The 13,449-nt window shown below is 45.5% G+C and overlaps 1 protein-coding gene across 1 annotated transcript; it reads right to left on the minus strand.

Moving 5' to 3' along the window:
- Nucleotides 1-537: 537 nt before the first annotated feature.
- On the minus strand, nucleotides 538-7,130 carry wdr74 (WD repeat domain 74). The gene is made up of 3 exons (XM_084324875.1): nucleotides 6,899-7,130; nucleotides 5,966-6,448; nucleotides 538-2,266 (listed from the first exon to the last, which is right to left on the minus strand). Exons 1-3 carry the CDS (start codon nucleotides 7,025-7,027, stop codon nucleotides 1,373-1,375), a joined length of 1,506 nt encoding a protein of 501 aa, XP_084181001.1. The 5' UTR covers nucleotides 7,028-7,130; the 3' UTR covers nucleotides 538-1,372.
- Between the last annotated feature and the right edge of the window lie 6,319 nt (nucleotides 7,131-13,449).

The raw sequence follows: 13,449 nt of genomic DNA on the forward strand, positions 1-13,449 counted from the left end.
GACGCATTGACTCGTTTCAGCTCAATACAGTGGAGGCGACGGTGGCTCAGGAAGTACAGCGGCCGTCTGGTAATCGGAGGGTTCCCGGGTTTGATTCCCGCTCCTCCCGGGCAGCGTGTCGAAGTGTCCTTGAGCAAGACACTTAACCCCCAACTGCTCCCGATGAGCAGGTTGGCACCTGGTTGCCGCCACCGTTGATGAGTGAATGTGAGGAACAAGACTGTAAAGCACTTTGGACAAAAGCGCTATATAAATGCACCATTTCACCTATTGTGATTCTACAACTAGACCTTCAAAGTTTCCAGCCAAAGTGATTTGTGGGTCTTGGAATGGGTGGTTTCGCTCTCTTGATAGGGAGTCTGAATAAACTTCTCAAAAACCAGTTTTCGTTCTCTTCCAACCATTATTACTCCTGGTATACGTTACTGTACTTGGACAAATAAAGACATTCCGTAAATGCATGGGCTTGTGAAAATCCCAGTACATGACCCTCCTGTCAATCACAAGACAACGGTTTGCATTTCATATAAAGCTAATTTTAATACCTGGTACAAATTGTATATATTTTCGAGTTTGAGCAAAGTTGACAAAACGCACAACAAAGGTGAACAATGAATGAGCAGGTTCACGATTCAGCCACTGTGGCTTAAACCCTTTCACTACCACATTACAGAACTGGTTAACCCCTTCACTACCACACTACAGACGGTTAACCCTCTGTAGTGTGGTAGTGAAAGGGTTAACCAGTTCTGTAATGTGGTAGTGAAAGGGTTTAAGCCTTTGTCGTGTGGCAGTGAACGGGTTAACCTTCCGTATTGTCACAGTGAAAGGGTTAATTAATCAGGTCTCTGAATTATGAAGCAAAGTCCACTCCTGGATCCGTTTGAACCCAGACTTAAGGACACATGTGAAACACCGATATGGGTGTTATTTGGTGTTGGACAGGGAAAAAACAAGCGTGAATCTGCAATAGCTGTGACCGACCGACCGACCTAGAGCTGCAGGTCGTAGCTAAAGATCTTTGAGTAGCGAGTCTGTCAGGTGAACACTGGGGCTGGAACTTGACTTGAGGGATTCACCGTAGAATAATAGTCATAGGATTTTGTCAAATGATCCATTAGTTGTTGATGATAATGACACATGTCCTTCCCATAATGGATGCAGTCATGCAGAGAGACCTCTTATTAGAGACCAAAACCATATTGGTTTAATAAATATTATGTCACAGTGTGCTCATTTCATTTCAGCATGAAAAGGAAGATAGATACCAGAACGGTGACTAATCAACACCATGACAACATGGACGACCCATATACTGACTCATCGGCCACTAGGGGGCAGCCCTCATGAACACAGACTACTAGAGCTCGACTTATTTTTCATCCCTCTTCCTTTTCTTCTTCTTCTTCTTCTCCTCTTCTTCATCATCCACCACTGCCACAGTCTTTCTTTTAGTCTTCTTCTCCTCCTCTTCATCATCATCATCCACCGCCACAGTCTTTTTCGTCTTCTTCTCCTCCTCCTCTTCATCATCATCCACCACCACCGTCTTTCCTTTAGTCTTCTTCTCTTCCTCCTCCTCCTCTTCTTCATCATCCACCACTGCCACAGTCTTTCTTTTAGTCTTCTTCTCCTCCTCTTCATCATCATCATCCACCGCCACAGTCTTTTTCGTCTTCTTCTCCTCCTCCTCTTCATCATCATCATCCTCCTCCACCGCCACAGTCTTGCTTTCCGTCGTCTTCTTCTTCTTCTCCTCCTCCTCCTCATCATCCTCCTCCACCGCCACAGTCTTTCTCTTCGTCTTCTCTTCCACCTTCTCCATGGCGTCCCACACCTCTTCGTCCTCCTCTCTTCCCTCCTCCTTCACCTCCTCCACCTCCCCGGTCCGCCCGGCGGCGCCCCCCGCCAGCTCCAGGTCGCGGCTGGACAGCAGGACGCAGTTGAGGCGGGACTTGAGGTACACCTTGTGCAGCAGCTTCCTGTCAGTCAGGCTGTGGACCCTCAGGAAGCGGTCCAGGCCGCAGGACGCCACCACGGGGAGGGAGGGGTGGCACTGCAGCGAGCGCACGCCCCCCGCCAGCCCCTTCAGGCAGCCGCGCACCAGGCCCTTCCTCAGGTCCAGCATGGCGATGAAGCCCTGGGTGTTGCCCACGACGACCGTGTTCTGATTGGCGGGCAGGGACAGTGCGGTGAGGGGATACTCGCCGTACTCCGCCTCGAGGACGGGCCGTCTCTGGGGAGTGGACGGGTCGTAGACTCGCACCTGGAGGGCCAAACAAAAAACACACGTCACGTGACGGTCAAACTATTGTTCATTCACACATGTCTATCAAAGTGGCTGCTTTTATTGTCTTTTATACCTATTCTTATGTCTGCAATTTATGCATTGTTTTTTTATTCTGTCAATTAGTGTGCTGATTTTATGCCTATGTGCATTTTATACTAATTGCTGTGGGGAACTCTGGACTGCGGTCCATGTATTAAGAAATTAATAAAATAAAAATAAAAAAGTACTATAGGTATTAATATTTATTATTGTTATATTGTAGAAATGTGTGCATCGAAATGTCTGTAAAGTCTCGACGACATTGAATATGAGGGTAACCTCAATTGTCTTTGAGAATAAAGGTTTGAATGCTCAGGGTGAAAGCCAGATGGGACACGACATTGAGTATCCACGTCTCCTAGTATTATACACATGTTGTCTCCACGTCTATTATTATATACCACATGTTGTCTCCACGTCTCCTAGTATTATACACATGTTGTCTCCACGTCTATTATTATTAGGGATGCACGATAATTATCTATCGGGCCGATATCAGCAATTATGACGTCATCCCGATAAACTCGATAACATTATTGATAGCTCCGATAACATATAATACATTTTTTGGTTAAAAGAAATCCGTTGTGGGTGGATTTGGATGAAGGGCGCTTGTTTTTATTATAGCCTCCTCCCGTTTTTGCCAGTACTGTGGTATGACTGACAGCGTGTCGTTTAGGAACAGGGAGTTTTACACAAATCCAGCGCTCCCTTGTTGTTTTTTTTTTTTTTTTTTTTTTATATATATTGTTTCTCGTTTAGTTAGACGTTCACATTTTCTTGGTTATATGATTTGGGTGGGACTAGGGATAGCCCCAAATGGGGGAATGTTGTGGAAAATGTGTATACGGGGTGGACTAGTTTAATATAGGTCAACTAGCAGTGCTCAAAGACACTAGGGCGACAGTCCGGCTGATGTTCTTAAAACAACTTCAAGTATGGGACAGATAGGGACAGATAGACATTTCGAGTACATCACATCTTGTTCTTTTCTGCTTTAATCTTGACTCCAGCTTTATCTCTCTTCGATGTTAAATCTATGTGTCATCTTAATGTACGTCATGTCATATCTGAGATAATATGTCACGTCATCATATCTGTCATGTTGGGGCAGGGCTGGGAAGGTATTATCTGGGGGGCACGGGGGTTGGGAGGTTAGAGTGTTTTTCTTCAGCTGTGGTGACCGTCTGCTGATCCATAGCTCTTCTGTTAAAACTTCTCTCCTTAAATAAATTGCTTGTTGAAATTGGAAATAACGTCTCCTGCTGTGTTAACGACTACTCAGCCACAAATGTTGATTAAAAAAGATATATATATATACATTTAAAAAAAAATTATAATACAATAAATATCGGTTATCGGCTTGAGGGGCATAAAGTTATCGGTATCGGTGTCAAAAAATCAATATCGTGCATCCCTACAAATTATTGAAGTGAGATGAACAGACTGAACTTTATTTTATTAGATAAAACATGTTGACAAAGTTTTACTTTGCAGTTGAAAAAAGGTAATCAATTAAATTTGAGCAACAAAAGAAAATCGCAATATTCTCAGCGTATCGCGATATATTTACTATCGTGACGCAAGTATCGCGATCGTATCGTGAGGTCTCTGGCGATTCCCACCCCGTACAGGTGATTCAACTGGGTATAACATATTAGTACTTAGTCAATAATACTACTCAGTGAGTAATAGTGCTAATCAGATGTATGTACACATTGTAAGTGGTATTATTTTGTTTAAATAAGTGTTAATTAAGCTCTACATTCCAACAGCCATCACTGATATAGAGTGCCTGGTCAGTAACATGGGTCTCCTAGAGACCTAGAGCCATATGAAATCCGCGATCACGGAATCGCGGACGGAATCGCGGAATTGAGCAATAAAAATGGGATCACTGTAAAAAAAAAAGTATAATCTTTTTTTTATGTTGTGGGACTTGTACAGCACTTTGTTCAACTTTGTCAGTGCTGTAAAGTTTAAACCTTTTTAAATCTTAGACAAACAAAACACTTTGCTTTCATGAAATATTGTAAGCCGTCATTTGAGGCTTTATAAAAGCAGCACAATGAACACAAATCTGTCAGTGCCGAGTCCGACCTCATCTTAAATAACAAACAGCATTGCTTGTTGTAATTAACAAAGAGAGGCAGAGTTGATTTTGCAAAAAAATATATATATATCATTTATATTTTTTAATAATAACATTTTATTTTCATATTCGAATCCCATGCGAAGCTTCGAAGTATTTAAGACAGCCCTATTAAATGGACTGTTATATCTTATTAAATTGTGGACATTTATTAATTCCCACTTATTAGACACTATTTCTGATGGTAAAATGAGCGTACAAAGCAAAATACAGAATTCTGAAATATTAAAACGAAAAAAACGGAATTTGGAAAAAAATTAAATGGAATTTGGAAAAAAATAAAACTGATTTCATATGGCTCTAGGTCTAGGGTCTCCCAGTCCCTCCACTCTGTGGATTGCACTAACGGGGGGAGATAAGGATCTTATCTGCCAGTATCGGAGACGTCAGGACCATTAAAATGACACAACGCAGAGGAATTGGATGGAGGGCCAAACAGACGAAGACGTGATACTGGCCAGTTTGATCAGAATCTTACTAGCGAGGCTACACCCACTACTACCCCCACTGTAGCACCCAATGTACCCACTGTAGCTAGCGAAGCTACACCCACTGGAGCCGGAGGGAAGACATACAAATTTAACGTGAATTGGCTAAACATTTTCCCATGGCTAGAGTTCGAAAACAATGTCATGTTTTGTAAATATTGCAAAGTAGGATCGATGCATTGCGATGCATTGTTACACCCCTACACCAAAGTAACTGGCCCACTGTGTATGTGTGTACAGCTTAGGGCTGGGCGATAAAACGATAACGATAACTATCGCGATAAATTATTTCCTTGAAATAAGACATGAAACGTGGTCGCAAAGTTTCGATATATCGATTTTCGAAGCTTTGATATGAGCACACGCACTAACAACCAATCAGTGAAGGAGATGGCCGACAGCGAAGGAGACCCGCGGTGCACCTCTGGGTAGAGAGGTAGGACTCTAGTAGTAAACAAGGATAATTATATATTATCGGAGCTATTAATAACGTTATCGGGTTTATCGGGATGACGTCATAATTGCTGATATCGGCCCGATAATTATCGTGCATCCCTAATAATTTGTATTGCAGAACATGGTATTTTCTCAAGCAGACGGATGTAAACACTGTAATCTGTGTTGCGTGTACCTGACACACTGAACTGTTTGTATTACAGTCATATTCCATGTGTGTGTGTGGACTACAGGTATTGAAATGAACAATGCAACTTCCTTATACAAAGAAATTAAAATATGAATAATTAAATATCGATACTTCTGGCGTCCCTGTATCGATACAGTATCGCCACGCAAAGTATCGCGGATTTGCGATACTACTACGTATCGATTTCCCCCCACCCTATTACTATTGCACTTCACGTTACATTTGCACTCTGGTTGGATGCCAAACTTATTTGTGTTGTACTGTACTTGTGCTGTGTGATGATGACAACACATTTTAACATCTAATCTCACTCTCAAATGAAACCCATGAGAAGGTGCAGAACAACAGACCTGATGGTAAGCCGTGCAGGTGACGATCTTATCGGAGTCCGGTATGAAGGCCAGGTCTCGGAGCCACTCTGGCTGCCGCAGATCCAGCCAGTCGTTCCGCAGGTTCTTGGCTGCGAACACAGGCTTGTCTGGTCTCTCCAGGTCCCAGACCTTCAGCCCGTTCTCCTTCCCCCCGGTGGCCACCGTGCCCGGCCGTGCGGGGTTCTGTCTCATCCTGTACACGCTCTGCCCGGCGTCCACCTCCAGCACGGCGGCGGCGTCGCTCTCCTCCTTCCACACCCGCAGCCGCCCGGACTCCAGGCACGTCACCAGAGAGCCAGACCCGGTGACCGCCAGCCCGGTGACCCGGCCCTGGGTGGCCTCGCCGCACTGCCTCGTCTCCGTGAAGATGCCTTTGTCGGTGCTGAAGGTCTTCACGGTGCCGTTGAGGGATGCGACCAGCAGCTCCGACTCAGCGGGGTCGCCCCAGGCCAGCGCGCACACCTGAATGAATGAATGAAAACAGAATGCAGAATGGGTACAATACAGTACAGCTCAATACATACAATTGTTAAGGGTGTGCAGACCAGAGAAAGACGTTTGTCTTGTTTACATCAGGGTCCCCCATTTTCAATTCATAGTGACATTTATGACATACACAACATACATGACATCATGACATTTGTGGCATAGGGACATACATGACATACGGGTACATAGTACTGTTACATTTGTGACATATTATGCAAATATACAGTACTAGTGTTACCCATAGATCCTGACAAGAGTATATACAGGTGCAGCTCAATAAATTAGAATATCGTGGAAAAGTCTATATATTTAGCTGTATTGATGCAGTCATTTGTGCAAAAGGAACCCCAACCAAGTACCGAGTGAACATAAATGAACATACTTTTCAGAAGGCCGACATTTCTATATACAAAAGAAAAATACCTCCTGGTCGCGACTCAGACAGGTCATCTCGCAGAAGTTGAAGGCCTGTTTTTTGGACAGACTGACTCCTTTTAGGATGCCCGTCTCCGAGCCCAGCCACACAGAGCAGGCCTGGCTCCTGTCTGCCATGTTGGAAACCCACTGCGTGCAGACCTCACAGAAAAGACACGCTCAGTTTGTCGGACATTCGTGACACGTGCTGCTTCACTGCTGCTTCTTCTTCCAGGGAAACAAACACGCGCTCCGTCACAGCGTCGCGGAGTTAGCACGTCACGCGGCGCACACGTCGCGCGTCGATGAAACTATAAAAGGAAGGAAGGGTCGACACGTTGATTGATTAAAAATTGTATTAACAGATTGCAGAATGGGTACAATACAGTACTGTACAGCTCAATAATACACACAACTGTTAAGGGGATGCCGACCAGAGAACGACTTTCGTCTTGTTTACATCAGGGTCCCCCATTTTCAATTCACCATAACATATATGATTGATGGCATACAGGTAGACAGTACAAAAAGTGTGGAAACTTCTAACCTATAAGAACAAAAAACTGTTTTAATCGTTTTTAAATGTCACCAGCCTTAAACACTAAACAAAACCCAAAGTCATCAGAACACGTCTAGAATGCTCTGCAGAAAACCAGTTTTCAATTATTGTTTTTCTTTTTCTTGTTTTCCTCAAACTGAAAGCTTTTTCCTCAGCGTTATTTTTAATTGCTTGTTGTAACCCTCTTCACACCTGTCCATCTATTGTATTGTCAAATATTATTTGTATTGTTGTAATAAAAGATATTTAAAAAATCCAGTTCTGTCGACATTGAGTTGAATTGAATCACATAGAACGTCAGATTGATCAGCAATTTGTTTCCTAGCTAACGTTTGATATATTGGTTGATGATGTATATTTCCCCAGATAGCTTGTATGATTTTAATTTTAAGCACAGCATAGAAAGCTGGGGTTCTGACGTCACGACCCTTCCTTCTGTTATAGTTTCCTTGGCCACATGCGGAAGTGCTAATGTTAGCTTTCAGCGGCTGAATGAATGAATGAAAACTTTATTTAACAGATTACAGAATGGGTACAGTACGGCTCAATACAATACACACAATTGTTAAGGGGATGCAGACCAGAGAAAGACGTTTGTCTTGTTTACATCAGGGTCCCCCATTTTCAATCCATATTGACATTTATGACATACACAATGTATGACATTTATGGCATAGGGACATACAGGTATTTAGTACTGATACATTTGTACTTGTACGGTATTTGTACGGTATTCAAATATACAGCACTGTTACCCATAGATCCTGACAGAGTATATACATATGATGGGGAGGGGACTGTACATTAGGAGGGGGTGGGTGGGTGGGAGAGAAATATACATACGACGGCGGGAGAGAATATATACATGCAGTGGGGAGGAGACTGTCTATTAGGAGGGGGTGGGGGGTTTGGATATTTAAGGTGGCCAGTTTCGAATTGCAGCCTCCCGTAGGTGATTGATTGATTGATTGAAAACTTTATTAACAGATTGCAGAATGGGTACAATACAGTACAGCTCAATACACACAATTGTTAAGGGGATGCAGACCAGAGAAAGACTTTCGTCTTGTTTACATCAGGGTCCCCCATTTTCAATTCACCAGGACATATATGACATACATGACATACAGATACAGTACTGCTACATCTATAAATTTTTGACATACCAGATTTGCAAATACAGTACTGTTTGTGATACAAAAAGAGTCCAGAAAATATACATTTGACGTAAAAACTGTACATTGGGGGAGGTTGGGTAGGTGGGGGGGGGGGGGGGGGCTGTACATTGGAGGTGGTTCGGTGGGTGGGGTGGGGGGGTTGGGTGAGGGGGGGACACTGTACAACTGTACAAGCAAAACTGTACATTGGAATATTGACAACCATACTTGGTCATTTACTGTACATTGGAGGGGGTTGGGTTAGGACATTTACATGGGCCAGTTTCGAATTGCAGTCTCCCGTAGGTGTTCTTTGAGAGTGTTTTTGAAAGTGGGTAGTGATTCACATTCCTTTACAGCTTTGGGTAGGGCGTTCCACATTGATGTGGCATAATTGCGAAACGTGTTTAGTCCCTTGTTTGAGCCAAATCTGGGTTTAACATGATTTGTGGAGCTCCCTCTGGTGTTGTGATCGTGGTATTCACTGACTCTTTAGGTGCTCTTTAGTTATGATGAATTGAAAATGGGGGACCCTGATGTAAACAAGACGAAAGCCTTTCTCTGGTCTGCATCCCCTTAACAATTGTATGTATTGAGCTGTACTGTACTGTACCCATTCTGCAATCTGTTAATAAAGTTTTCAATCAATCAAGTCCTTGTCCCACAATGGTGGAATGAACTGCCCACCCCAGTTAGGACAGCCGAATCCCGTCCAATCTTTCGCCGTCGACTAAAGACGCACTTTTTCAACCATTATCTGAAATAAAAAATAAAAATCTAACCCTAACTAACCTTACTGTCATGCACTTGTCCTAATAAACTAGTCCTACACTGTAACACGCAACACTTTGATGAATATTGTTACTCAGCTGATAGAGTTGTACCCTTCCTGATGACCTGTCGTACAGAACTTGTAAGTCGCTTTGGATAAAAGCGTCAGCTAAATTACTAAATGTAAATGTAAATGTAGATGGGATTCGTCAGAGGTGAGATTCAAGACGCCATCTTGGCCTCTTTGCCCCACGGGCAGCCCCTCCTCCTTGCACCGCCCAAGGGCGCGATTCCGGTCTCAATCTACTGTGTAAAAGTCTTAATGCCTTATTTCATGATTGACAGTCGTTGTCGGCCACTCTGGCCAGTGTCCAGCCTCTTAGGCTGACCACACTTGCTGCACGTGTACTCCTTGTGTTGCCGACGGGGGGGCTTCACCGCCACCACCAGGCCTGCTGCAGCCGCCGCCTCTGCGGCCTTTGCGGCCATTCTCTTTTGGTAGGCTGTGGACCGGGAGAGAGGTGGTGGAGGGCCGGTGTAGGAGGGGCCTGCCTCTTGGTCCGGAGGAGGGCGGATGGGCACTGGAACGGGCACTACTGGCTGGGTGGCATGGCGTGCGTGGTCCTCCGGCACGAAATAGGTGAAGGGCTGTCCTTTTCCAACCTGCTGGAAGGACAGCGCCATGGGTGCAGGGAGAGGCTGGGCGGAGGTGCTCGCCATGGACCGGGAGAGAGGTGGTGGTGGAGGAGAGGGGCCGGCATCTTGGTCCTGCAGGTGGGGCACCACCAGGCCTGCTGCAGCAACCACCGCCGCAGCCTTCCTCCTTCTGTAGGCCGTGGACCTGGAGATAGGTGGTGGTGGGCCGGTGTAGGAGGGGCCTGCCTCTTGGTCCGGAGGAGGGCGGGGCAGGATGGGCACTGGAGCGGGCACTACTGGCTCCTGATCCACCAGATGTAGGTCCAGAATCCAGACATCCGGAGTGTCAGGGTCCAGGCTGACTTCCTGGGCGGAGGTGCTCGCCGTGGACCGGGAGAGAGGTGGTGGTGGAGGAGGAGGGCCGGTGGAGGGGCCGGCCTCTTGGTCATGAAGGTGGGGCAGGATGGGTGCTGAAGCCTGGCGTGCGTGGTCCTCCGGCACGGGGAAGGCGAAGGGCTGTCCTTGTCCAGCCTGCTGGAAGGACAGCACCATGGGCGGAGGGAGAGGCTGGGCGGAGGTGCTCGGAGCAGGCATGATGACCCCCACTCCCTGCTCCAAGAGGGTCCTCTCAATACGCTGGGATGGGAAAAAAACATCCCATTTGACCAGCAGTTGAAATTTGCATAAAATAACTCTTATTTCTGAAACGATGCATTGAGATGCAGAGCAGGTGTGCTTCCTCTAATCGCTTGCTTGGCTGTGGTGCTCAGCTACAGTCCATGCTTTGTAGGATAAACACAAGGTGAGAGGAAGTAGCAGCACTGCAAAGAAAATATAAAGGTGCAAGACTTTTGTCTCAGGTTCACAGTGTTTTATTCGACTATAAACCATAACGCAACAATTCCATCACAGACGGAGGAATTGCCCCATTGGGATATTTTGTTTTAGATCTACTGAACAATACCACAACCTTTCGCAAATGTAGCTTACATCTGTGTCCTCGAAGTAACATCATCTCAAATGATCATGACGACACAAATTCAAACCACAATCTACAAAAAACGATGGAAAACGAAATACCAATTTGCGCCATAATTCTAATCGTCCAAGTCATCTAAAATTAAATATCCCAACGGGGCATTTCCTCCATCTGAGATGGAGCTGTTCATCACTGGAAGAATTCACTACAGTCCTGATAGAGGACATCCTGGGGACAGTATTGATCAAGCTGTGTCCCGTGTCCAACTAACTCCAAGGAAAGACTTATTAGTTAAGCGCAACAAGGACATGGAGTCCTCAATACTGTGTTTCATTACTGACTACAACCATTGTGCAAAACAAACAAAATGAATAAGAATGAAACACTGGCCAATTTTACAACTGGAACCTATGCTGAATGATGTACTTATTAACGGCCCTTAACATAAAAACTGCAACTCTACGAGTGTGGTGTACATGTGTACCTGCCCTTGTGGCAAGGCATATGTTGGGCAAACTGAAAAATGCCTGAAACTATGTATCTCTGAATACAAAACTGCCATAAGCACAGGAAACAATGCTAAGGCAGCACATTATTTAGAAGCAAACCATGGTTCCCCATCCACCCTTTGTTTAGTTGAGGTAGAACAAGTTACTGCCCCTAGAGGGAGAAACCGCCCCAAGCTGTCGTGCCAATGAGAGATGGTTTGGATACTATAGCAGGCAGCCACAGGGACTTGTGGGTACTTTTTGTTTGCTTTGTGTTTTAGTTCTAGTGTGCTATATAAATTAAATCTATTATTATTATTATTATTGAATTTGACTGTCTGCTGCTTTGAAGGACAATGATGGAGGAATTCGTGACACCCCCCCCCCCCCCATGCTGCTTTGACACCAGAATTTCCCCAAGGGGATTAATAAAGGATCATCTTATCTTATCTTAACACAGGTTAAATGAACATAGTGGTAACTACCGTTGGAGACTCTCCTTGCCAGGGCAGACAGCGCTTTTCCCCTTTGTCGCTTTAAAGCGCCCCCAAGAAATCCTCTCCTGGAAACGCTCTGGGTAGGTGACCCGTTGTTTGTCGTAGTTCGACATGCGGTGAAACAAAACAACGAGCCGCTCTACCCGCTGGTTTGAGAGCCCCCAATGGTCCCGTGCTGCCACCAAGGCCCTGGTCAGCTTGAGGACATGACGGTACCCTGGCTGGCCGTCTGGGCCGTCCATCTCCGTCTGGGAGAGAGAGAGAGAGAGAGAGAGAGAGAGAGAGAGAGAGAGAGAGAGAGAATATTAGACATGCTATACAAAATTGTCATATCATTATCCAAGTACACACCAAGTACGTGATTGTCTCATTATTCTTTTGCCTTACCTCTGAGTCAGAGGAGGACAGCTGGACAGCGCGGCGTTGGAGAGAGAGAGAGAGAGACAGACAGACAGAGAGACAGAATATTAGACTACCGCTTCACATGCTATACAAAATTGTCATATAAGTATACACCAAGTATGTGATATAATGGAGTGCCTTACCTCTGAGTCAGAGGAGGACAGCTGGACAGTGCGGCGGCGGTGTGTGGGGGCCTCAGGAGAGGTGTCGGGGGCAGGGGGGGTGGGTAGCCCAGACCTGGGTACGTCAGCTGGATCACCTGACTGGACTGCCGGCTGGCTGGTGGACGGGACATTGACGGGGGGACAGAAGAAGGTTGGGTCCTCGCCATCCTCTTCAATGCCCTCCTCCTCATCCACCAGGTCTAGGTCCATATTCCAGACAGTCTCATCTGGAGTGTCAGGGTCCAGGCCGACCTCCTCAAGCACTCGGCCAGTCTGCCGGTACAGGTACTCAATGCCAATGAGTTCCCCTGTAATAGAGGAAAAGACAACACATATTCATGTTGCAATTCATACATAGTGTTGAATAATGAGAAAAGAAATACAAAGGAAGGGATCTTGACATACCAGTGTACACGGAATGCTTGGTGAAGTCCTTAACCAAAGAAAGACCAAGCACCCGTTGGCTCCCCAGGTTAAGGACGTGCTTAAGGTGGCCACTGTAGGAGCACAGAGGCTGCCGTGGTTCCTCCGCTGCAGATGGTGCAGCTGCTGCCGCGGCGCGGTCCTCGTTCCACCTGACCAGTCCATCTACCAGGAAGGTCTGGAAGTGCAGGTCGTTGGCCTGCCTGCGTACCTTCAAAAGAATAATGAGACAATTAGCGACGCGGAAGAAGCAACATTAATAATAATACATCAGATTTATATAGCGCTTTTCCTAATGCTCAAAGACACTTTACAAAACAAACAATACAGTTTTAGTAGAGGAAAGAAAAAAAACGATATAAAAAGGTGAGAGGAAGGAGTTCATGGGTTGAAAGCAAGCGTAGAAAGGTGGGTTTTGAGGGCTTTTTAAAATGATGAGACACTGTAAAGACAGTAACACAAATGTAATTACCTGGGATGAACC

This window comes from Notolepis coatsorum (genome assembly GCF_963971535.1).
Source record: "Notolepis coatsorum genome assembly, chromosome: 1".
NCBI classification, from domain to species: Eukaryota; Metazoa; Chordata; class Actinopteri; order Aulopiformes; family Paralepididae; genus Notolepis; species Notolepis coatsorum.